Below are 26,391 nucleotides of genomic sequence, written 5' to 3'. Positions count from 1 at the left end.
TCAGATGTTGTTGACAAAAATAGTCTGAATCTGTGTTAGTCAGCTCTTCTCCTTCGTGGCATATACAGCAGGATTATTGCACAGGTGTGCCTGAGATTTCTCGCAATTAAAGGACACGCTAGAATGTGACTTTTGATCTTGAAAAATGACATTTTGTCTATTTCGCATTGGGCCACAGATACCACACTTTTTCACCGGGAGGGTGAAGTCATGACCCGCTCTACTCTGCCTCTGATTGGTTAGTACTTGTTGCCCTCATTGGTTGGGTTGGTTGGGTTTAGGCATGAGGAGTAATCGAGTAGGGTTAGGTTAAGAATGTCAGTGTAAGCCAATCAGAGGCAGAAGGGGACGGGTCATGGCTTTGCCCTCCTGAGGAAAAGAAATTACTATCTGTAGCCCTTCCATAGAAATTATGGAAGCCCATTTCTGTCAGTGAAAGAAAAAAATACCCCCATCATTAATCAGATGAAAAGATATGAGAAGAGATATGAGATAAAAGGCATAATAATTAGATTAAAAGTCACAATGATGAGATAAAAAGTCAGACGTCCAGCCTGAGGTTGCTTCCGGTGCAGGCTCTTCTCTCAGGCCGCCTCCAGTGTCAGGCCCAGACATAAACTTTTTGTGCGTCTCCAAAAGGACTCAAGCATTTTTGTCACTTGCCTACAAGTGACGGACTTTTGCTATTTGACTGCCACCGTGTCCGACTTGATATAAAAACTTTTTATAATCATAGTATTACTGTACACTTTGGTGGTGTGTGATTTTTTTTTTTGCTCCAAGTTCCATCTGTGTACTTTTAAATACTTAATCACTCCCTGTCAATTAATCATAATTATGAAGAACTAGAGAGAGACAGCAGAGGAGTGAGGGATGAGGACTGTGTGTGACGTGCCGTCTGATATAAAACTTTTTTGATAATAAATCCTGATGGTACTGAACAGTTCTCTGACTAAAATATCTGTCTGAAACAGACAAACACTCGTCTCCTCCATGAAACGTTTGTCACTTTGCTGCATGAAATTACATATGAGAGGTGTGTTTGTTTTTTGACCGGAAGAGAAGCTCCAACTGTCCAATCAACAAGTGTTATGTTTTTCTGTGAACTTAGCTACAGACATATGGATGTTTATACTCCATTTTGACAGTTGATGTAATGCAATAATGTTGCTGGCAGACGTATACCCATGTTAAACACTACGTATAAAGAATAGGTAAAATCATCATGTATTCTACATTTAAGAAGCAAATGTTTTTTGCGTTACAGTGTTGATTAATCAAATATAAATCAAAGACAAAGCCACTTCCTCCAAAAGTGTCAACACGATCTTATTTTGAAGTTTCTTGCGTGCACTTCCTGTCCTGAGCGTCCTGACACTGGAGGTGGCCTGAGAGAGGAGCCTGCAGCAGTAGTGGCCTCATGCTGGACTCTTGAAATTCTTATTCATGCACTTACTTTGTGTCTTGTTCTTCATGTACTGTTTTTCTGTTTTTAATTATTTAACTTCTGTAAAGGACTTTGTGATTCATGTGTGTGAAAAGCACTATATAAATAAATTTCTTCCTCTTCTTCTATAATTATGACTTGGCATCTCATAATATCAAGTTTCATATCCCATAATTAAGACAAACCACTGGGGATATATTTTTCTTTCACTGGTGGAAATGAGCTTCCATATGAAATAGTTCAGTTCTTAAAGCTACTACAGGAAGTCCACAGTCGTGAGTACCATGCTGGCCAGTTAGAAGATTTTTCTACAGATAACTTTATTTTTGATGTCATATTTTGTGGTTATTACAGTGGAAACACTACCACTTTTGTCCACAGGGGGCTCTAAAATCAACACAACATCAAAGTTCCTTCTGGTAGCCTTAATGAATGTGTTTCTTCAAGATCCCTGTGCATGTGTTTAGAGTGTCCTTTTATTGTGAGCAGTCTGCTGGGACACACCTGTGCAATAATCCTGCTGTGTAATCAGCATCTCTATGCCTCACCTGTCAGGTGGATGGATTATCTTGGCGAAAGAGAAGTGCTCACCAACACAGACTTGAACAAAACTGGAGAGAAATAAATCTTTTGTGTTCATAGAAGAAGTCTGAGATATTTTTTTTACTTCAACTCATGGAAGTGGGAGCAAAAGCAAAAGTGCTGCATATACATTTTGTTCAGTGTAGATGCCTCACATTTGACCCGGCCTCAAACACACACTGTCACTCACACACATGTTCAAACAGCTTGGGAGGCAGGAAGACTATAAAATAATCCCAGGTTGCTTGAATTTTGGAGCTAATAAAAATATGTATAGAGCAAAAGAGAAATCTGACGTCTAATAATTAATGAATTAAAGATTTTTAACAGTATGGAGAAATCATGAAGTCAAGCTGCAGCTGGCCTAATCAGTTCACAGAGTGAATGAAAGCAAAAGTGCAATTTGATTTTACAAATGAATATCTACAGTATCACACTCCAACTGTGCATGGCTGTGTCACAACAATTAGTTGGTTGATTGATTAGTTATCAACTGTAACCTATAAAGAACTATAAATTCTGTAAGAAAAAAGTCCAAATTCTCAGACTACACCTTCTCAAATGTGAATATTTTCTGGTTCTCTTGTCCTTTAATTACAGTAAACTGAATACCTAACGTGAGGACGTCACCTTGGGCTTTGGGAAACGCTAATGTTTATGGACTAATCAGTTAATCATGAAAATGATCAACAGATTCATTGATAATAAAAAATAATCACCAGCTGCAGTCCTAGTGTGTATAACCTTGTTTTCTGCTCTTCCAGGGATACGACTGTTCAGACTTTGACCCTGCAGCCTTCAGTCCGAGATGGCATCATCACGTACGAAGACTCACCTCTGGTTAGTTAGTAACACACACTCTCACACACACTCTTCCCTTGCTTATGTATTAAACACTTTATAACTGTGCACAGAGTGGTGGCAAATGCCAGCATTTTAACAAAGTAAATGCAGAAAAAGAGGATGAAACTTTGAAAATGTGGCTTTGCTTATTAGTCACCGGTGTTGGTCCTGTAGGTGTTCAGCTGGAATGTGTCCATTTGATCCGATCCTCAGAGACAACACCTCATGGCTGACATTTGTGGTTTAATTACATTTTAAAGTAATTATTTTGAAAATTAACTTGCCTCAGCTGCACAGTAGCTAGGACCTCCACTGACACTGAGTCTTAACCCGGCCCATAGGCGCTGCACGTTATATTAAAGGTGCAGTAAGCAATTCTGGAGGAGGATTGTTGATTGATCATTCCAAGGCCATCAATTACTGTCAAATATCGACCTCAGCCAGCAACTCAGAGCGTCAGTATTTGCCGACCTGGGAATAAGATGGAACAATTGAATGGATTATTTTGAGCAACCAGGTCGGCTTTACTGTTGAGTTTGTCAGATTTTTTTTTTTCTGCGATTGGAGAACCACAAGACTGGAGCCATCCATTTCCATTATAACGGAGAGAAGGCAACTCACACCAAAACAGTATAGATGGATAAACAGCATCACAGTCCAGAGGAGAAATGTATCTTTGATTTTGGGGTGAACTGGCCCAATTAGAAATCTGAAAATCTTCTGTGCCGCCCAAACCTTTAATCACAACTCTCATTAACACATGAGACTAATTGAACCAAACCACTGATGACATATCAGATGTGTTAAATTAATCATAAATATTTTATCATATTTTCAAACTTATCAAATTGAAACTCAAAAATGTTTAATTTGTTTGTTTTTCAAGACTTGTCAAGGTGCAGCCGGACACAGATTGTACTTTGGGAATAACTGTTTTAGATAAGTTGGCACCTGTGTTGGAGGACAGTGGACGCCTTTATCATCTTTATTTACATATATTTTGCCATCCTTTCTATTGGTTTTGATCAGAGGTGGCAGAAGTACACACATTCTTTGCTCAAGCAGAAGTGCACTACATTTTTTGCCACACTAAAAGTGAAAATGTACAGGCTCTGAAATGGACTCAGAGTATAAAAGTAAAATGTAGCTAACTGTCTTAATCTCCCTGTTCCATCTTGTTGTCATTTTCATCTTATGTCGTTTTTGTCTTGTTCCGTCTTTTGCGTCACTCTTGTCTTGTCTTTTATGTAATTTTTCTCTTTTTTTTTTTTTTTGTCTTGTTACATCTTTATTGTTTTGTTTTGTCTTTTTTGTCTTGCAATGTCATTTCTGTCTTTGTTTGTTTTCATTACAGCATTTTTGTTTTGTTATGTGTCTTTTGTCTTGTTATGTCTTTTACATAGTTTTTTCTTGTTACTTCTTATCTTGTTTTTGTCTTGTTATGTCTTAATCATCATTCTTGTCTTTTATGTCAATTTTGTCTCACTACATCTTTTCATTTTATTACATCTTTTCTGTCTTTTTCTGTCTTCTGTCTCTCATTGTGATTTTTTATTATTACGTCTTTTTTGTCTTGCTCTGTCAAATCCATTAACACTTCAGTAACGAGTCTGTTTTGAAAGTGTAAGGAGTAGAAAGTACAGATATTTGTGTTAAAACGTATGGAGTAAAAGTAAAAAGTTGACAGAAAAATAAATACTCAAGTTAAGGACAGATACCTGAAATATCTACTTAAGTACAGTAACAAAGTATTTGTACTTAGTTACTTCCCACCTCTGGTTTTAGTCACATGGTACTCACCAAGTGAATAGCTGAGATCTGGGAAGGTGATGTCATCATAAAGAAGTCTGAAAGTCAGATGAGGTCTTTGTAATGTGCATGTTGTTTCTTCGTAACAAACGAAGCGTGTGTGTGTTTGTGTGTGTGCGCGCAGGTGAAGGCGGTGAAACTGGGTCACATTTTAGTGATCGACGAGGCCGACAAAGCTCCCACTAACGTCACCTGCATCCTCAAAACCCTGGTGGAAAGCGGAGAGATGATTCTGGCCGACGGACGCAGAATCATCTCAGGTACACACGCACATGCAGGGTTTAACACCTTGACAGTAGACATGTCCCAGATACAGTGCGCAGATAGAAGTAGGACCATAAAACGGATGAGATGAGGATTGGATGTCCTAGAAGACAAACACGAGTAAAACATCAGCTGCAGGCCACTAAAGGAGGCTTAGGATAAAAGCCTTTATGGACAGGTACCAGTAGATTTTGGATCTTGCTTGACTGTAAACTTGTAGATTTTCCAAGTAGTCTCACGTAATCACACTAGTTGCTGACAGCTTCTCCAATCCCAAGAAGCTCTTCTTCTCACAGGAATGTAAACACAACCTTGAGACGTGATAAACACAAACTTGACACAGCTCTCAATGCTATCAGAGCAGGAGAGGTGAGTGTGAAACTCAGTCACGTAAAGCAGGTCCGAACATGAAGAACTAGAACTTAAGTGTAGATCTCCTCCAGGCAACAGATGGTGAAGCACCTACTGCAATGTCAGCGCAACTGCCAGGAGCAACCAGCGGAGATTTGTAAAGTTCTACCAACATCAAAATGATCTCCACATACGTTGTCCTGAGCTGAAACAATGTCAGCATACAGTCATGAATGTGCACAAAAAAGCAAGGTGTAGGTCCAGTGATCAGACACACACACACACACATGCACACACAGAAGTGATTATATAATATTTTTTTTAAAGAGAGTAGTGGCAGAAACAGGAAGTATCAGTGCCTGTTTTTGTCTGTTTTTTTTGTTTGCTTGTCATTTCATGTGCTAACTCTGACTGCGTCTCCTCCAAAGATCCACGTGAAGCTGCAGGGAGGCCCAACACCATAGTCATGCACCCAGACTTCAGGATGCTCGTCCTGGCCAACCGACCTGGTTTTCCTTTCCTGGGCAATGACTTTTTTGGAGCTCTAGGTACACACACACACACACACACACACACACACACACGCACACACACGCACACACACACACAACTCCCACAGCCTGCAATGGAGGATTAGTGATCCTCTCTTCTGTCTAATAACAAACTGATGTATTTAAAAACTAAGATCATCAGCTGTTTTCATGGGCCATAAACTTCTAAATTTGGTTGTTAGATCAAAGAAGACCAAGGTCAAGGCTGTCAGTCATTAGCTCAGGACATATTTTTCCCTGTTGTGTTGTTTATCCATCTAGATTTCTTCAGTGTGGGTTGCAGAGTTTTGAAGATATCAGCTGTAGACATATCTGTCTTCTCTCCAGTATAGTAATGGGACTAAATGGCACTCAGCTTGTGTTATATTGGAGAGAAGACAGACATCTCTACAGCTGATATCTTCAAAACTCTGCAACTCACACCAAAACTATCTAGATGGATAAACAGCACAAAACACACAGATTTGTAGAGTAATATATAACGTCGACACTATTGCTTGTATGCACATGCTGCATTTCTTGTGCTTGTCCACATCGGCACTTCTCTCTACATAGTCCAGAGGTTTTCCAGCTGTTTGTACAAGGCTCCAGATCTAACCCACTGCTGGTTGTGTGCGCACTGTTTCACTTGATGTTACCCAATTAGCAAAAAACACAGATATCTGAACAGACAGAGGAGAAATCAGATGGGACTGTACAGGTGAAGCACCAAGGCCACTTTGGCTACAGGGCATAAATATTTTGCGTGGCATAAGGTCAAAGTGAGGAGGTCATGGACGTCATGAGATGACATTGTTAGCAATGCCTGTTGAAAACAATGCATTTTGCAGTATTCTGCATGTACAAACACAGCTGAAACATGCCAACAGATGGAGTATGAACTGTACTGCAGAGCTGCAACAATTAATTGAATAATCAATCATTAATCAACTATTAAACTAATCGTCAACTATTTTGATAATCATTTTGAGTTATTTTTTGATGTTCTTTTCTACTCTCTGACAGTAAACTGAATATCTTTTGGTTGTGGACAAAATAAGACATTTGAGGATGTCGTCTTCGACATTTAGAAACACTGATCAATATTTTCTGACATTTTGTGGAGCAAACAACTAATCAATTAATCAAGAAAATAATCGACAGATTAATCTATAATGAAAGTGATTGTTACAGGAAAGACTTATTATTTTCAAGAGCAAAATAACATCATGAGTTAATCTTGTTAGAATCATGAGTTCTATGTCCATGTCCTCCACATGTTTGGACAAGATTATGACAGGATTAATTAATTGATTAATTGAGAAAATAATCAACAGACTGAGGGACAATGAAAATAATTGAGTTGCAGCCCTACTGTACTGTGTGTATGACTGATTTAAAGAGACACAAGAAAAGACAGAGGTGCTAATAAACAGTTTGTATTACAACTTTCACCAACTGCAAGGGGCAGCCATCTTGGATTCTGAGGTCGTCTAACTTTCCATGTCAGAAATCCAACTTCAGGGAGCGATCCTGTTGAAATTTCTGGCTGGGAACTTGGGAAATCCGACTTCCCAGTACAAATGGAAGGCACTATTGAATACAGGGTTCCTGAAAATAATCTCCTGTCATGTGCGCACCCCCCCATCTTCTTTTTCTTCTGTTGGGTTTTACGGCAGTCGGTGTCCATCAGTGTTGCATTACTGCCACCTGCTGGACCGTCCCCATCTATTCCAGCATTGTTATTGTGTGAGAAGGTGCAAGACGGCAAAGGGCCTCATGCAGGAATAATTCGTACAAACAGATTTGTTCTTAAGTTGTGTGTACGAGTGACTTATGACAACATGTTGCATTCAACAATTTTCTCATGTTTTGAATTTTCTTTCGGATACGAACACAGTTTACGAGGTTCAGACCTGTTGTAGAGTTAGCAGTAACCAGTCTGAAGTGTTTCACTACTAACTGTATATTTCATTAATCTAAAGACATTTTGACTTTGAAAACTTAATTACACTTAAATCCTGTTCGACAGCATTTCAAACTATAATATAGTACTAAATTTACATATAAAGCCTCTCATCATTCATTTCTCTTGGATGCTATTTTCATGAATGAACACTTCCTGACACATGGTGCAGGAAGTGCAGCCTTTTATGGTATTATTGGGGCATTAATTATGCTAATTTATAAGTCTTATGGATGTGTACTCAAATACACACAGGTGAATAATTTACACAGTTTTCTGAAGTTACAAGTGTTTGTTGAATCTGACATGGCGTGTTCGTATGAGCCATACGAAAAAAGTAAGGAAGAAATTTAGATAAGTGGATGAAAATGTTCTTGCATGAGGCCCATTGGTTATCCCAGTAATTTACCAGAAGCATTGTGTGAAAGAGGCTACAGTGTCAGTGTGGTTAGAAATGGTGCAGCTATGACTACAGGAAAGTCTAACCAGTGACTGTCCTGTGAACAGGTGATATTTTTAGCTGCCATGCTGTGGACAATCCCAAGCCCCATGCGGAGCTGGCCATGCTTAAACAGTACGGCCCCGATGTCCCCGATGCCACTCTGCAGAAGCTGGTGGCCGCCTTCGGAGAGCTGAGGTCCATGGCCGACCAGGGCACCATCTCCTACCCCTACTCCACCCGAGAGGTGGTCAACATCGTCAAACACCTCCAGGTAAGAAGACACACTATCAGGGTTGGGAGGGTTACTTTAAAAATGTATTCAGATACCTGTTAAAAATGTAGTCGGTAACCTACTTCACGTATCATAATATTGAAGTAATGTAATTAGATTATTTTAAGTCACTTTTGGAGCACCTCAATTTAAAGTCTGGTGATATTGTTTAGCATAATACAGCTGCAATTAACAGTTATTTTCATCATCGATTAATCGGTTGATTATTTTCTCAATTTATCGATTAGTTGTTTGGTCCATGAAATGTCAGAAAATGGTGAAAAACGTTGATCAAACCTCAAGACGATGTCTTCAAATGTCTTATTTTGTCCAACTCAAACAACAAAATAACAAAAATGTTCAATTTACAGTGAGAGAGAAGTAAAGAAACCAGAAAATATTGACATTTAATTTAATCAGGGTATTTTTTTTTATTATTAAAAACTATTAGTCAAGGACAGGGACAGCCGTGTGCTCCACGTGTTTGGACCTATTTTTCAAGTCTTTCCTGTAATGATTATTTTCATCATTGATTAATCTGTCAACCAATTCTTGCATTAAACAATTAATGGCGAAAAATGTTGATCAGTGTTTCCCAAAGTCCTCAAATGTCTTGTTTTGTCCACAACCCAAAGATACTCAGTTTACTATCAAACCTAACCAGAGAATATTCACATGTAAGAAGCAGAAAACTGATCCCCATTTTTACTAAATGTATCTGTAATCTGATTATGTCTTTTCTATCACTGACTGTAATGGAATACAGTTGCGTGTTTTTTGTATCGAGATTACGTTATCCTGTGAAGTGCAGTTTCCCTAAGCCTGCACAGCATACAGTACATATCCTTCAACAGTAAAACATTCCTTTTGCTTTGTTATTTTCTCAGTTTTTGGTCTGAGACTATTTTTTATCAATAATTCATAAAGATGATGTGACCTTAATCCTTCACTGCTACATGCTTTAATAATGCAGAGGAGTGTTCTCATAACACAGCTGTGACAGAGAAGAGAGACCATGTCCTGTGTGTTATTGTTGTTATTAGTGCTGCACAATCAATCGTAATCACAATAAAACTTCAATATGACCAACTGCAATATCCAAATCCCAAATTTTTGAAAAAGGAAAGATTTATAAGAAAACTTCTTGTTCTTCAGATGAAAGAAAACGTGTTTGTTTGGTTCAGACCTCAATAAATATCACATCATCACAATTTTAAATGTTTTTTTCAGTGAAAATAAAAGTAAAACTGATCATTTCCACTAATCATATCACGTCACATTACAATAAAAAATAACTGCAATATGGCTTTTTTTTACCAAATCATGCAGCCCAAGTTGTTATCAGCAAAGTGGACAGATGACATCTTGTAAACTGCACAGTCTTGAAGTATTTTGATCTGGAAAATAAAAAGGATGCAACTAAGGTTGCATGTAAGCTGTGTTAGAATAAACTGGCGTATAACCTCTCGTACTGGAGCAATGTGTGACACATTCAGCACTGACATGTGAATGTTAACCTGCAGGGAGAGCAGGCTGGAGCTGCTGCTAGCACTGCTAATGTCAACTACACAGTGTAGCAGCTACATTAGCTCATAATGTAAAACAATAAAGTAAACAATATTGTTTACTGGCAGACGCTGTGATCCTGCTCAGCCTGAAAGGATAACACATTTTATCAGTGAAGAATGCTATTGACATGTTCAAATGCATGCAGTATTTTTCTAACGTTTAACATAAATTCACAAATTCTGCTCAATTTCAACCAAAAAAAACTTTATTAAGATTTCATTATCAATATCAATAACATAAGACATAGAACCCTATTGAACAGTCCTCGGTAGAGAGCTTAGACATTCAAGAACAACATAACCAGAGTCACTCATTGCAGAAAAATCACTATCTTCAAACACTAAGAGCACTTCATGTCACGTCTGTGGTCCAGATCCCATCAGTTACTTTGCAGAGTTTACAATATCAGTAGCACTTGGGACAAAGAACTTCTTAAATACATTTTTAGTTGCCAGAGGGACTCTGTAGCGTCTCCCAGAGCTGAAAGGCTCATACTGGCTGCAGAGAGGATGGGAGCAATCTGACAGGATGCTCCTCACCTTCTTCCTCATCCTCTGTGTAAAAAATTGGTTCAAAGGCTGCTGGGGTTTGCTAATTATCTTACTTAACATTGACACAGTCCTAGAAAGTTTATTCTTAAGTCTGTAAGTGACTGTACGGAGCAGGAAGACGAAAGGTTAAAACACTTTCCACAGTAGTTTTGTAAAGAAGCTAGAAAAAAATCTGGTGACTCACACCAAAGACACAGAGTTTCCTGAGAAGGTTAAGTGAGCAACTCTTAGAAATAAACTCTGTGTTTTCAGAGAAGCTCAGCTGGGAGTGTAGGAACGTGCCAAGGTATTTAAAGTAAACGTGTTGACCATATTTTAATGGTCAACATGTGACCATAATATTTTGTAACGAATAAAGAAAAAGAGACACCGGAATGCGGGGGAAGTTACTTTCTTACCTGCACACACCTGGCCGATCACTGAATAAATCTGGGGTGGGGGGATGATTGGAATAAAACTACATGTTGTCTGTCCAGTATCACATGATATGATATGAATTTGTCATCATGTTCCATTTGAATTTCAAAGTACAACTTCCCTCAATATTCAGAGACCACAAAACATCCATCCAACTTAGCTGATAGCTGTGAGTGATTATGGTCATGTTTCACTTCCTGTGTCCTTTGGAAGTCTGCCATCATTAAAGCCATGTATTTCATGCTGAGTGATCCTCGTGCTGCTTCACTCCAGATTAAACCTGTATGAAATTACTAAACAGACTTCAGACAGAGAACAGTTTATTTATTCTGGTTTATTCAAGAGTTTCAATCACAAAGTGAAAACAACCCCTGAACACAGTTTAACATACTTTTATGTTTAGCAGAGAGCATAGGTCCTATGGTTAACACATTTTTTTCTGTTAGTCCTTTGTCATTGTAGTTTTAAGGGACAGTTCACCCTGAAATCAAAGACACATATTTTTCCTCTGACCTGTAGTTCTGTTTATTCATCTAGATGTTTATTGGTGTAGAGAAAAAAAAAGAACATTTGAAAAATTTAAAAGTGGCATTTTTTTTTTTTTTTTTTTTTTTTTTTTACAAAAATCATGATCTGGTTACTCAGTATAATCCACACACCTTGTTGTGAGCAGTTTCATGTAGGAACTACTTTCTTTATATTAGAGAGAAAGCAGTTCCTGAAGATTCTAGAGTAGTTCCAATAGATTGTATTGCAGAAAGAAAGTAGTTCCTAGTTGAAACTGCTCTCAACAAGAATTATCTTGAGTAGCCAGGTCATGATTTGCTGGTTTTGAATTTTTCAAATTAATTTTTTTGTTACTTTGAGCATCACATTTAGTCCCATTATAGTGAAGAGAAGGCAGAAATCTTTACGGTCAATATCAATTCTGTACCAAATTAAGTTGATGATGTTTTATCTGTAGAATCTGATATCTCCTAATAGAACCTTTACCTTTACATTGATGTCAAGTCCTCTGAAATGAGGGATTAATAATTTACATTTCAGACAGTATTTTATTGATGATTTTATTGTATTTGTCACATTTTAAGAGGAAGTGCGACTCTATGATCAAGCCACGCCTACATATCACATCACAGTTTACAACCCAAGATCCTCATAATTATCACCATAAGAACAACAAACAAGATAGAAAACAACCTTAAGGACCATGTTTAACTCCACCACAGGAGATCACAGTCCTCTCTGTGTGGACAGACTGTGATCACTGAGTCTGTATTTGGTCAGGATCTGTCTATATCTGTATCTCCAGAACTCGCACCAATTGTTTCAGTAGTAAGCATCTTGGAACAGTGTGGAGCCACGGTGTAGAGAACATGCTGTTCACATAGACCATGTTCCTCCTCCTCACCTTCTCTTCCATCATCCTCATCATGTACAGGCTGCCAGCAGCTTCACTAGGGAAAAAAAGGGATATTTTCATCTCATTTGCGCAAGTGGCTGCACACAGCGTTATTTTGATTGCATTTAATTATCACGTTTATCACATTTGCCTGTCTTAGATAGATCTTTAGAAATGAACACAAGTATTTAAGCCAGAGAGGGAGAAAGAAACAAATAAGAGACCAGCTGTACAAGGCTTAGAGGAGAGGGAAATCAGCTGATCAATAATTCAGTGCACAGGGACAAGCTCTAAAGTTTGATTTCCCCACTGGCCACCCCGCTCCATCATCAATCACCACCAATATTGACATCTGCAGGGGTGGGGCAGATACAGGGTCATTTCTTCGAGTTGAGTAAATTGCTTCTTCAGTGTAGAAAATGATTACCACTTCAGATATGGTCATAATTGTACCTTTGAGGTAACTGAGAATCAGATCATTACAGCCCAGTGCTCTTTAAATTCAGTCTGTGACTGAGGTGTAAGCAATTCTCATGAGGCTCGTGAGGGTGATTGTGCAACAATTTGTAGGCCTGACGGTGTAAATACATTGTAATATGCAAGTCTGAAGGTTAAGTTATGACCCTAATAATACACCTGAATCCACGGCTGTTCGGACATTACAGCATTGTGCCTTTTTAAAAACATTGATTACATGGCTTTGTTAAATACTCTATTCTGATTGATCAATTGCTGGATTCTATGGTCTGTTATTTCTGTATCGCAGACCGTTGCTATGAAGAACAGGCCGTTACTATGGACACAGTTCCAATCACATACTCTGGAGGAGTAATAAAATCATTTTTAAACTAACAAAATCCTTTTTGAAATCAATATTTTGTGTCAATTTATTGATTTATGTTGTTTTGTTGGTAAGTAACCATGTAATAAGCAGGATAATGTACAGTGAGCAGGTCATTATTGTGAAATAAACCCTTTAAGGGTGATTCAAGACCTCTCTGCTTCACGAGTGACAGAACATTTTAATAAGTTTGTGAAGTTTCCTTAACGGCTTAAAGCCTCTGTCTTACAGTGTCTGTGTTTCTCTGTAGAGTTGCAACAATTAATCAATTATTAAATTAACCACCATCAATTAATATGATAATCAGTTCATCGTTTTGAGTCATTTTTGAATAAAAAGGTCAAAATTCTCCAATTCACTGACTGTTATTAACAATTATTAACAGATATTAACAGTTATAAACATTACTGACAGTTGTGAACAGTTAACAGTCTTGAATATTTATTGACATTCATTAACTGTTATTGACAGTTATAGACAGTTGTAAAATCAATGGCAATCATTTACAGTTATTAAACGGTTAATAAATAAACAGTTATTAACAGTCATTAACTGTTATTAGCAGTCATTGACAGTTATTAACAGTTACTAACATAATAGATAATCATTAACCTTCATCATTAACGATCAATGAGAATCATTGATAATTATTAACAGTTATTGACAGTTATCAATAGTTATTAACATCATATAATAATTAACCATCATTGACTGTCAGTAACAGTCATTAATAGTCATTGACAGTCATCAGCAATTATGAACAGTTTTTAACATCATTGATGGTCATTAACCATCATTAGCAGTCATTAACGGTCAGTTACAGTCATTGACAGTTATTAACAGTTATAAATATTATTGACAGTCATGAACAGTTAACAGTTTTGAACATTTATTGACATTCATTAACTGTTATTGACAGTTATTAACATCATTGGTAGTAATTTTAAAGAGTTGTTAACATAATTGATAATCATTAACCTTCATTAACGATCAATTAGAATCAAACAATAACACTAACCGTCATTAGCAGTCATTAACAGTCAGTTACAGTCAGTGACAGTTGCTAACATCATTGACAGTTATGAACAGTTATTAACATCAGGACAGGAATGACTTGAAAAAATAATCCAAGCATGTGGAGCACACAGACGGTCATGACGTACATGATGAATTTATTGATTAATTGAGAAAATAATCAACAGATTAATCAATGATAAAAAAAAAAATAATGGTTAGTTGCCGCCCTACTTCTCTGTCTTTGTTACATATTTACCAAAGTATCACCATAGTTACTGTACATAAAGAAAATTTATTGAGGCAATAAAATTTGTATCTTCTGTCTTCTATTTTCTTTGCACTCATCTGTCAGTGTGAGGTCAGAGTCTAGAGATGAGTTGTCTCATCATATCCCAGACTCTGTCCCTGCTTTGACCTCTGCTGAGGATTTGTAAATCATATTAACTCTCCTTCTTTCTCTGACCCTCTTCACTCCATCTTCTCTGTTTTTTTTCCCGTTCTTCTGTCTACCTGCCACCCATCCTGCTCTTTTCTCTCCTGTCTTATCTTTCACTGTCCTCCCTCTTCTCCACCTCTTTTCGCCTTCACCTCTCCGCCTCTCTTTCTTGTCCCTTGACCTTTCCTTCTTCCACCCTTCGTTACTCTCTTACTTCTCCTCTCTACCTTTTCCCTCCCGTCCCCTCTTCCCCCCTTGTCTTCTCCTCCCAACAGAAATTCCCTGATGAGGGATTGGCCAACGTGGTGCGAAACGTCTTCGACTTCGACTCCTACAACAAAGACATGAGAGAGGTTCTGATCGAAGCGCTGCACAAGCACGGGATTCCCATCGGAGCCAAGCCCAGCTCTGTCAAACTGGCTAAGGAGTAAGACATCAGGAGCACCAGACACTAGGATAACACACACAAACACTCAGTCAGGGCACGTCCATGCACACACAGTGACAGAGACTCGTCCAAAAGGGTTAAAGTAGGGTATTAATTAACAGCCTACCTGGTTACGTTGTGAATCTCATTAAAATTAAGACATCACAAAGCCTGGACTGACAGAAATACACTAAGAGTTTTACAAGCAGACCACGGTCTACTGACAGTACCTCCAGAGAGTACAAGTACACCTGAATATGACTGATAACATCGTACAAAACTCAGAGCTCTTTGGGTTCACAAAGAGTTAGAGTTTCTTAAAGGGTTAGTTTACCCAGTTGTGGTTCAGAATGTCCCAAACAACCTAACTGAATGATGACCAGTGATGGGAAAAACAACCAAAAAAGAAGAAAAACATAAAATGCCTCAATACTGCTCATCTGGTATAATCAAAGTCTTCTAAAGCTCTAACATGCCATTCACTTGCATGCACACCGTCACACCACACACACACACACAGTTCAGACAGTGTGCATGTGAACGTGGCTCCAAGCTAAAGATCTACAGTGAAGTTTCAGGCTAAAAACATGGTGTAAGTAACATATTTCATCTTAGCATATTGACACATTAGTCGTCTTGGATTACACCAGACGAGCAGTATGGAGGTGGACAATGTTTTTTGGGGGTTGTTTTTTCTGTTTGAAAACTGGTCACCATTGACTTCCATTGTTTGGGAGTTTCTGCAACACTGTTTTCCTGTGAAACTCCAGCAGTGTTTTGTGGACTAAAAAACTAAACCTGACCTTCAATCAGCATGAAGGAGAGTAGATAATGACTGAATTTTCATTTTTGGGTGAACTATCCCTTTAAATCCCACCCTTTTTGCTCTGAGCTCCAGTAACAGTTGAGCAAGCTTGGTTCCCAGCAGAACCTCAGTCCAGTTTCTCCTTCCCTGTTTCCTGACATGCTATGCTAGGCTATATTGAAAAGAAAAGCACATTTTGAAGTTGGTGGTATACTTTTCTTTGGTTGGTAAAACATTAGCTGACTAGCTAGCTAACGATTGATGTGGAGTTAACTTGTTAGCTAGGTTTTTACTAACATTAGCTCTCAGATCTAATTAGCCAGCGAACAAGTTGTGTAGATTTGCTAGCTAGTGAGCTAGCATTTTGCTCAACACGCTGGCTCATTAGCTAGCTAATCAAGCAGAAAGTTGACCAAGATTCCGACAGGGGCCGGACTTATGAAGGGTCAGGTGTGTTAAAGGAGTTATATGTGACACTTTGTCTCCTGTCGAATTCAGTCTCACAAACTGGCGACAGCATGTCACCAGAAAGTTAGTGTCCACCCCTATTATAAGAAAGGAGGAAATGCCAACTCAATGCTTTCTTCTTCTTTCTTTCAACAAACAGTTAACTTAGCAAATATATTAACACTGTCCTTCATAAGCTTTTACTAAATAGCCAATTTATAGAAGAAACATGATGGCTGGGTCGGACCAACAAGGATTCGGTTTTAAACATGACTATATCATGGTTTAGATTTGAATTATGTTGCACCAAACTATTGAATTGGCTTAAAGATAAGAAAGATTAAATTTAAACTTCCATTTAGTTTTTACTCTAAACATAATTTAATATGCACCAAAACCTTAAAGTCCAATTTAAAATGTGATTCAGAATTAACTTTCAACTTATACTTCAACCCAGCTGAGTTTTTTACGATGGGTCTCTATCTGTCACTCCTGTTGATCTGAATACAGAACAACAGTGAAAAACCAGTTGCCTTTTAGTTAGCTAAGAAAACAAGAATATTTTGCTAACTTTTTAGATAGCTAGAAAACAATATTTTGTTAACTCTAGCTAGCTAGAAAACAATAATGTTTTGGTTTTTTTTCAGGTCTCAGTGGCATTTGAATTTATTTTGTATTTTTATTGACTCTAGTTTAGGTAAGCAAACAAGTCTCCATACTGATTCAGACTTTATTCAGTTTCATTTTACATCAGGAAACTTGGATTTACTAAACACAGATTAGTTTTAAATTTTGCAACAGTTCTCTCCTGTCACGTCACGTCTGTCTCTGCCTCTCAGGGCAGTGTGATTTTTTGATCCTGTCATGTTGGACTGAGGGCAGACTGGACACTGTAGTGACTCACTGTCACCTCCTGAGGTTCGGAGTGGTATTACAAGACAGGACGAGCTGAGGTTAGCTGTTCACTGCAGTTGATATAACACAACTCACAGACGTGTTTTACATAACATCAAAACTGTTATATTGATAATTTTAAGGATTTTTTTTAACTAAAGGTCTTACATATAGCTCCTTTAAAATATTAACCCCACAGTCATCATATCCTGCTCTGTCTAGCAGTGATCATCTATTGTCAGATGTTAAATTTTATAATCTTAACAGACTACAGAAGGTTCATTTTTACTGAATAGATTTTTATTTAGCATGATTTTTTCCCATGTTGTCATGTTATGGAACAATATGTCAGATAAAATTAAAAAAACATTACAATCTCAGTTTCCACATATTTTGAGAAATTAAAGCTAACAGATCACCTCCAAAGGTTCCAAAGTTCCTCTGAAGCAGCTTCACGTCTGATTTTAGAGGATTTGCACCTTTTCGAAATGAAATCCTGAAGCTTGAAATCAATGTTATCATTCAGTCCTCAAACTGGATCAAACTGTGAGGCTTCCATGAAGTCTGCTCACTGCTTCCTGAAGTGTTCATGGCTGTCTAGATCATTCACATTACCTCACCTTTCCTCTAAAGGAAAGATAAGATTCTAATATTCACCACATTGTCTCATTATGTACAGCTTTGTCTTTCAAATAAAGGAAAATATTTGTTTCTTCTGTCTCCTGTGGTTTTATTTTGACTGATATCATTTCTAAATTCACTTTCATTACTCTCTCAAGTATAATCTTGAGAACAGAGCAGGGCAGAAACAAGTATTTTCCTTGAACAATTACATAACTGATTGTATAGATTATCTGTTCCATTATGTCTGCACGTTTTGGGATTGGTGTTTTTTTATTATTTAAAGTGCATCTTGAACAGTTTATATCCTGCAATGTCTCGTGTACGTAAAAGCAAATATTTTGTCTCTTGATGTCCAATTTTGGACATGGGAAACAAGACACAGCTTCTCTTAAGTATCTCATTGCTTTTCCATTCATAGAAATATTTATGGTTACAGGACTGTCCATCCCTCAGCCCGTTTATCCTCTTGGAATTTCTCTGTTTCGTTGCATCTTTCACTCCACCTGCAGCCGATACCGTGGCCACAATCCAGCTATGATTCACAAGAAGATCAGTAAACATGTGGCCAGACACAACAAGCTGAGCAGGGACTCACACACACACTCACATGTCCCACATATATTGGCTCCATCCACTCTAGAAACAGTGGGATCAAATTAAAGCGTGTTTTCGTGAAATCCTGCTCAGTGCAGCTTCCATCTGAAGTCATTTTGTGGCCATAAGATAAATTAATTTTACTTTAATGGTGACAGTGAATCATGATTTTTCAAATGGAAATCAGAACATAACATGTTTGCCAAGGTGCACTGTCAAACAGGAGCGCACAAAAAACCACGTGGCATTAAAGGTCCGGTGTGTAAAATTTACTGGGCTTTATAGAAATATGGCAGATAGTGAAAATAATATTCCACCCACTCTTGAGAATTAGGACAAATCATGTCTTACCAAAAAATAAATACCAACACTGAACATTCATTCAGGTTTATTTACATGAAATATATGTAATTTATAAAATGTTTTGGTTTGTTTTGATTTTTTTTTTTCCATTTCTAATCTTGCTCTGTCAGAAAACACTCTTGTCCCAGACAAAAATTCACAACTTCAAACAATTTAAAAATGTGTTAAAAAACCTTCAAAATGTAAAACTAACAATACAACAATACTGAAATCATAGGTATGCAAATATGCTATTATAGTCATTTTTATTAAAATGGATTTTTTTAATGAAAATGTTGGCCCTTTAAGTTTGTGTCCCAGATTTCTGTCCACCCCCTCAGATTTTTACAAAAACATGATTTAATCAGGCATAAAAAAGGCCAGCTATACCCTAAGGACCCCTGTCTCACTTCCTGATTTAAAAAAGGCAGGAATACTGCTCAAACACGCTTTTCTCTTTCTTGGAAGTGATGTTTTTTTCTCCCAGGATTGCAAAGGCATGACCCACCCTACTTTGCCACTGATTGGCTTACTCTGACACCCTTACCCTAACCCTAACCAATCACACTCCTCATGCCTAACCCTAATCAACTCGAAGAACCCAAACCAACGAAGATATTGAGCTCTAGCCAATCCCAGTGAGAGTAAGGTGGGTAATAACTTTGTGATCCTGGTAAAAAAAAAAACTTTCCCTCTTGAAAGGGTAGAGTGAGACAAGTTGTTTGTAGTTTGCAAGCTAACTGCTACATGCTACTAAACCCTACACACTGGTCCTTTAATTTCCATCTTTACCCACAACTTTGGATAGTTTCTATCTCATGAATTCACAGTTTTTCAGGTGTTCCCAGGCAGTTGTCACCATGTGACCTTCAATCTGTAGGTTGTCCCTGCCAGAGGTGAAGATGACTGGTTACTGGACGATAAACCAGGGAGGCAACGCTCGCCGGAAGCTGCTCTGTCCCACTGAGACACACCCCATAGACATCAAGGTAAACACACGAAGGAAACACACCTCAAGAGACACATTTAGACAATCCTCAAAGTTCACCAGCAGTATGTACAACAGTGTGTTCCCTCACATGTCCCATAAGTGGTGAAATAGGCTGAGGATCAGTACTTACAGGGAGAGTACACACCAAAATCTAAAATATTTTTAGAGCTATTTGTCCATGTAGATTTTTCAGTGTGAGGAACTATTTTCTTTCAGCCGTAGAATCTACCGGAACTACTTTCTTTCTGCTAAAAAGAAAGTAGTTCCTACATGAAACTGCTCACAACAAGGTATATGGATTATCCTGAGTAAGTATTTAGTCCCACTATGTGAATATGTATCTGCTGTATTATTTATGAACTATGACTGCTTGAATGTCCTGATCTCACAGATGCACCATTGAGAAGTGCAGTGTGCTGCAGTCATTTTCAAATTTTCAAAAAAATTGTCACCTGGTTCTGCAAACTGGATTTTGCACTTGGCCATATTGTGAGTTTATTGCAATTATTGTGCAGTCCTGAAATATTAAGTCAATATTTTGAACAAGGTTTTCATAATAATGACTTGCAAGATTTTTTTTAACATTGGTAGAAACATTCCTCCACACAATCCAGCTACTTTCAACCATAAAGATGACACACCAGGGTTGTTTTTATACTTTTATGTGCACACAGTGTGTAACAATGTGTGTTGTGTTTCCAGGGTCCAGTGTTTCTGCGTGTTCAGGGTTACCCCTGCAACAGACAGGAGAGCAGGGCTTTGAGCTTCAGCGAAGAGAAAGCTCACTGGCAGATTCCCATGAACGAAGTCAACATCATCTGCGATGTCTCCACCAAAGATGGTAGAACACTCACACACTAACACTATCAACACTGTCACAAATTTCACACTGTACTATACATTCTCAGGTCACTGGTTTTATGTTCCTCCAGAGGTTTATTAAAGGTTCCAGAGGATGAAGAGAGAAAAAGAAAAAAAATTGGACATTTCACTTGCTTGAAGTTTGGAAACAGTGTTTGATAAAACACAACAAATTCAGTGATGGTGATCAGAAATCAGGAAAGCTTTCTACTCCTTACATTTTTAAAACAGGCTTGTTACTTTACTTTTAATGCGTTTAAGGAAAATTATTGGTTGTTTTTATTTTGCATCATTGTGCCCCGCCTTCCCAACATCAAGACTGACTAACAAACGATCAACTGATCAACTTAAATAGACTGAACAATAACACATGGAAAAATTATTGCTTGGTGTGTTAGTCACATCAAGCATGAGAAGTGTAAAAAGACAAAAACGATGTGATAATATCTAAGACATAACAAGATGAAAATGATATAAAAAGACAAAAAAGATGTATCAAGATGAAAGTCATGAAAGACGTAACAAGACATAATAACAGAAAGGGAACAACAAGATAAAAGAATGACATAACAGACGTAACGAGAAAACAGATATAACAAGATGAAAAAGTCATAAAAGATGTCACAAGACATAAAAGACATAATAAGACGTAAAAGATGCAACAAGACAAAAAAAATGATGTAAGCAATTTAACAAGACAAAAAAGTTAGAAAAGACATCACAAGACATAAAAGAACAAGATGTAAAAGACATAGGACAAAAAAAACCCAACATAATAGAAGCAACAATAGAAAAAAATCAGAAGACCTAACAAGACATAAGAGATATAGATTTCTAAACCATAATTCTTATTCAGCTTTGATTTAGAAGGACTACAGAGTCGACATGTTATGGTTGAGACACATCTGATAGAAATATTATTTAATGAATTTGTCTAAAAATAGAAAGTTTACCAGTCCTTGAGCAGTATTCCTGTCTTTTTTAAACCAGGAAGTGAGACAGGGGTCCTCAGGGTATAGCTAAGCCTTTCTAGGCCTGTTGAAATCTTGTTTTTGTTAAAATCTGATGGGACACAAATCAATTTAAAAAAAGATGATAATTAGGTGCTTTCCAATCCGACATTCGTTCTGTTTTTTGTTCTGCAGACGTTCTGTACGTGGCCACGTGTAACCCAGTGTCCCTGTACTCCATGAAGGAGCGCGGAGACACAATTCACTGCATGGAGCTTTACGACGTCTTCCCCAGGACCATCAGTGGCGTCTGGCAGCCCTTTGTCACTGTTGCCCCACTTGGGAGTCCACTGGATGGGCAGGTGGTGCTGCACGAGGAGCAGGTTGGCACACACTCACACACACACACACACACACACACACACACACACACACACACACACACACACACACACACACACACAAAGATGAGCTTGTATGGCTACATGATCACACTGATTAGATTACATAAGATTCAATTACTTTTTTTTCCTTTATCCCCATGGGAAAATGTTTCTGTTTCTCAGTACAGAGTCAGTGAAGAGGATGTTGGTCATATTAAAGGCATCCTGTGGAGTTTACATTGTTTTTTTAACATTCATGCAAATTCTTTAAAGGGAGAGTTCACCCATACAAGAAAATTCAGTCATTATCTGCTCACCCTCATGCCAAATGAAGGTCAGGTTTAGTTTTTTAGTCCATAAAACACTGCTGGAGTTTCACAGGAAAATAGTGTTGCAGAATCTCCCAAACAATGGAAGTGAATGGTGACCAGTTTTCAAGCAGAAAAACACAACCAAAAAAAAAAAAAAACATTAAATGCCCCCTTATTGCTCATCTGGTGTAATCCAAGTCTCCTAAATGATCCTATGAAAATGATGAAAAAAAATTAACAAGAAGAAAACATCACAACAGGATGAAATGTAGCATAAAAGAAGATGGAAATAAAACAAAATATGACATAACAAGACAAGAAAAGACAAGACAAACATAAAACAACATAAAAGATGTAACAAGATGAAAACAACATCACAAGACCAAGATACAATAAAACCAAAATAAGTAACAACAACAATGATGCAACAAGATGAAAAGTACCTAAGATGACGACAACAACGTCAAAGATGTAACAAGATGAAAATCGAACACGAAGGTGATATAACAAAAATTACATAAGACAAAAATTATACAGCAATATGTAAGATGATGAAAACAGCATAAAAGACATAATAAGACAAAACAAATATAAAAAGATGAAACAGACAGAGACGGAGACTCAGCTGCAGACAAAAGATGAGTTTCAGGTAGCTTTGTACAGAAACAGTCAGTACAAATGTCCTTCAGAGGACAACTGTTTACTTTTATACTTTGAGTACATTTCAGAGCCTGTACTTTTTCACTTTTACTGCAGTGAATAAGTTGAATCACTACTTCTGCTTTTACTAGAGACTTTTTTTTACTCAAGTATCTGTACTTCTACTTGAGTAAAGAATAGGAGGGAGAACATAGAGAGAGCTGCAAGTCAACAGCAGCATATGTCTTCACCTGAGGAACAGTGATAAACAATCCACATTGTAGTTTATATCTATCAGTTATGTCCAGTTTCATGTTCTTGCTCAGCACTTCACACATTGTGTTTTCTGGCTATTTTCTTGTTTCATTTTGTCCACTGTGCTTTGGCAATACTGTACATTATTATGGTCATGCCAGTAAAGCCACTTTGAATTGAAGTGAATTATGTGGAACACCAAACAAAAAATGTGGAGTGATTTGGAAACTGTAAGTATTCTTCGTGTTATTTACTGAAGTAGACTGTCAGTGTTCACAGAGGAATTTGAGTTGAGTCTCTTTTGGTCTGATGTTTACTGCCTAGTAAAACACGTAACGTGACACTTACGCAACACTTTGTTTTGGAGGACAACCACAGATTCCTCACCGATTTAAAATAGCCGTGCACAAGTCTGTTAGGGTTTCTTAAAATGGTTGGTGGTCAGCGGTCGTTTGCTGTTGAACCTCTTTTACCCCGTAAGGCCCCGGGCCTGTGACAGCAGAGTGTAAGACAAGAACAATGCATGTTAGCTGGTTCTCCGACCAGAACGCTCGTACAGCTGGTGCATATTAGGCAAGAAGAGGCCTTCTAAAAATACCTCTGTGATGGATCATGTTACGTCTGTCTCAAAGTGAAGAGGTCCAGACAACATGAAGTTCACTCACAGGTCAGTGGCCTTCCAGGGAAATCTTGGAAACCATCACACACACACACACACACACACACACACACACACACACTTCCATACACACACACACACACACACACACACACACACACACACACGCAGGTTCTATCAGGCATTCACACATAAAAGCACACTCTTATAAATAAGGGTTCCAAAAAGGTTCTTCCTGAAGGGCTGATGTTCTACCCAGAACCATTTGCTTCTGAAGAACCCTTTTATTGGAAAAAGGATTTGCCAATCTTTCTGAGGGTTCCATTAAGAACCCTTTCATCGAAAGAACCCTTTCTAGAAGAAGAGAGTGCTTGAAGGATTGTTGAAATCCTGGAAGAAGATTCATCATAGTATAAAAGGGTTCTTGGTTGAACCCCCCAGTGGTTTATGGATAAAACCCATGGATTTTAAAAAGGTTCTCTGTAGAACCCCTGAAGTGTGATCTAGATAAAACCCTTGGAATATTCTGGATTGTCCCTTTCTATCTAAAGAATCCTTTTTTAGAAGAAAGGGTTCTTCAAGGATTGTTGAAATCCCTGAAGAACCCTTTCATCAGGGTTCATCATAGATTTGTTTTACCATAATATAAAAGGGTTCTCGGTAGAACTCCCTTGGTGGGATCTAGATAAAACCCTTGGAATGTAAAAAGGTTCTTGGTATAACCCCTTCAAGGTGTACTAGATAAAACCCTCAAAATATAAGAAGGTTCTCTGTAGAACCCCCTAAGTGGGTTTTAGATAAACCCCTTGGAATGTAAAAAGGTTCTTGGTAGAACCCCCCCAAAGTATGTTCTAGATCAAACCCTTAGAATATAAAAAGCTTCTCCATAGAACCCACAGAGTCTGAACTAGATAAAAACCTTGGAACATGAAAAGGTTCTCAGTAGAATCCCCTGGTGGGTTCTTGATGGCATCATTAGAAGGCGTAAAGATTCTCAAAAGAAGCACCAGAGAGGGTTCTGGGTGGAAACATTACACCATAGTTCTCTGCCGGACCTTTCATTGTGGGTTTTGGGTGGAACCTTTCACAGATTCTTCTAGGTATAATCCTTTATATTTGGTTCGAGGTAGAATCTCTGAATGGGTTCCAAGTGGAACCTCTGTAACAGTAACCAAAAAGGGCACAAGCCAATTAACCCTTTACGGTTCTAGCTATCATCTGTATGCATGCACAGACATAATAATGCTGCATTTAAGGACATGCACACACAAAGTCAAAGACACAATTACAAACTCACACACACGACCTGATTGAGACGCTTGTCCTGTCAGGAGACGCTTGTCCTGTCAGAAGACACATGCAGGACGTACACGTGTGCTCACACATGCTCACTCACCCTCCTCCTCCCTGTGCAGTCAGTGTATGTTTAGAATGAGGAAATGGGGTTTGCCTCCTCTGAATAGCTCCAGCAGGCCTGGCTGCAGTGGTGTATGTCAGGAATGGAAGGCCATAAGGAAACCATTAGTGTGAAGCAGGGCAGCCGGGGCCGGGGCCAGCTCCCCTGTGGCTCCTTCTCATAAAACTCAATTGAAGATGAAGCCTAGTGCGTCACAAACGAAAGCCTTTTGCACAGTTCACCCAATACACACCAAATACACACACATACACACACACACACACACACTGAGATATCTTACTGCTCATCAGATATAAATGTAGGAAACACACAAACACAGAAGCACATACAGACAATATGTCCGCCTAAACTGAACTGAATGAACTTGCACATTAGTTGGAGTTAACAGCACATCAGCACTCACATTTAGAGGGTTCCACCTGGAGAAGAGCACCCTCTGCTGGCAGTGGTGGAGCAAAAAGTTATTCCAGAAGGATGCAGTGTGTGCAGCATGCAAGGTTCTGACATGTGACATACTTTAACTTCAGAGCAATTATGAATAGCTGTAAAACTGGGGCTGGTTTGACAAAGATAGACTTTAACTATGGCTTAGATTGAACAGGTAGTCAGACTTCAGATAGATGTCTTAATTCATCTGTTGCGCAGAACAGTTCAGTTCTTGACTATCTCATGGCACAGTGAATTCTGGGTAAATTAAGACCTTTTTCATGATTTAAAAAAAAAAAATAGCAAAATGAGTGACCACATTCAACCTCTCAGCTCCATTTACCCCAGCAGAAAATATGTGTCTTATTGAGGAACTCAAGAGTTACAAGGGCATTTTACCTGTGACGTTTAGTGAAGAGTGTAACATTACAAAAAAATCTGATATAAAAAAAATTGCAGTGACAGTAAACAGGCTTAATCCCACCATTTAGAGGAACATTAAAGACGTTCAGGACAGATAGAAAAATGTGGTACAAGATACAAATCATTGCTCTCTCCATAGCATGAGCCATGTTTTCCCTCTTTTTTTGTTGTTAAGTGATACTGATGGCACTGAATGTTGCCATGGTAACATGAGTCTTAAGCCTGGGAATATGGTGTTGCTCCCA

At 38.2% G+C, this 26,391-nt stretch overlaps 1 protein-coding gene across 1 annotated transcript in view; it reads left to right on the top strand.

Moving 5' to 3' along the window:
- vwa8 (von Willebrand factor A domain containing 8) overlaps positions 1-26,391 on the top strand; it is a 131,690-nt gene that overhangs the window by 55,307 nt on the left and 49,992 nt on the right. Inside the window, exons 22-29 of the mRNA XM_084724361.1 lie at positions 2,794-2,869; positions 4,806-4,941; positions 5,725-5,844; positions 8,300-8,505; positions 15,014-15,165; positions 19,752-19,860; positions 20,565-20,703; positions 21,869-22,056. Of these exons, the coding sequence (XP_084580487.1) occupies positions 2,794-2,869; positions 4,806-4,941; positions 5,725-5,844; positions 8,300-8,505; positions 15,014-15,165; positions 19,752-19,860; positions 20,565-20,703; positions 21,869-22,056 (1,126 nt within the window). The remainder of the gene's footprint in view (positions 1-2,793; positions 2,870-4,805; positions 4,942-5,724; positions 5,845-8,299; positions 8,506-15,013; positions 15,166-19,751; positions 19,861-20,564; positions 20,704-21,868; positions 22,057-26,391) is intronic.

The sequence above is a fragment of the Lutjanus erythropterus genome, chromosome 8 (assembly GCF_056507025.1).
Source record: "Lutjanus erythropterus isolate fLutEry1 chromosome 8, fLutEry1.hap2, whole genome shotgun sequence".
Lineage (NCBI taxonomy): Eukaryota > Metazoa > Chordata > Actinopteri > Lutjaniformes > Lutjanidae > Lutjanus > Lutjanus erythropterus.
The sequence above is the reverse complement of the archived record's forward strand: the minus strand, read 5'-3'. Positions and strand labels throughout refer to the sequence as shown.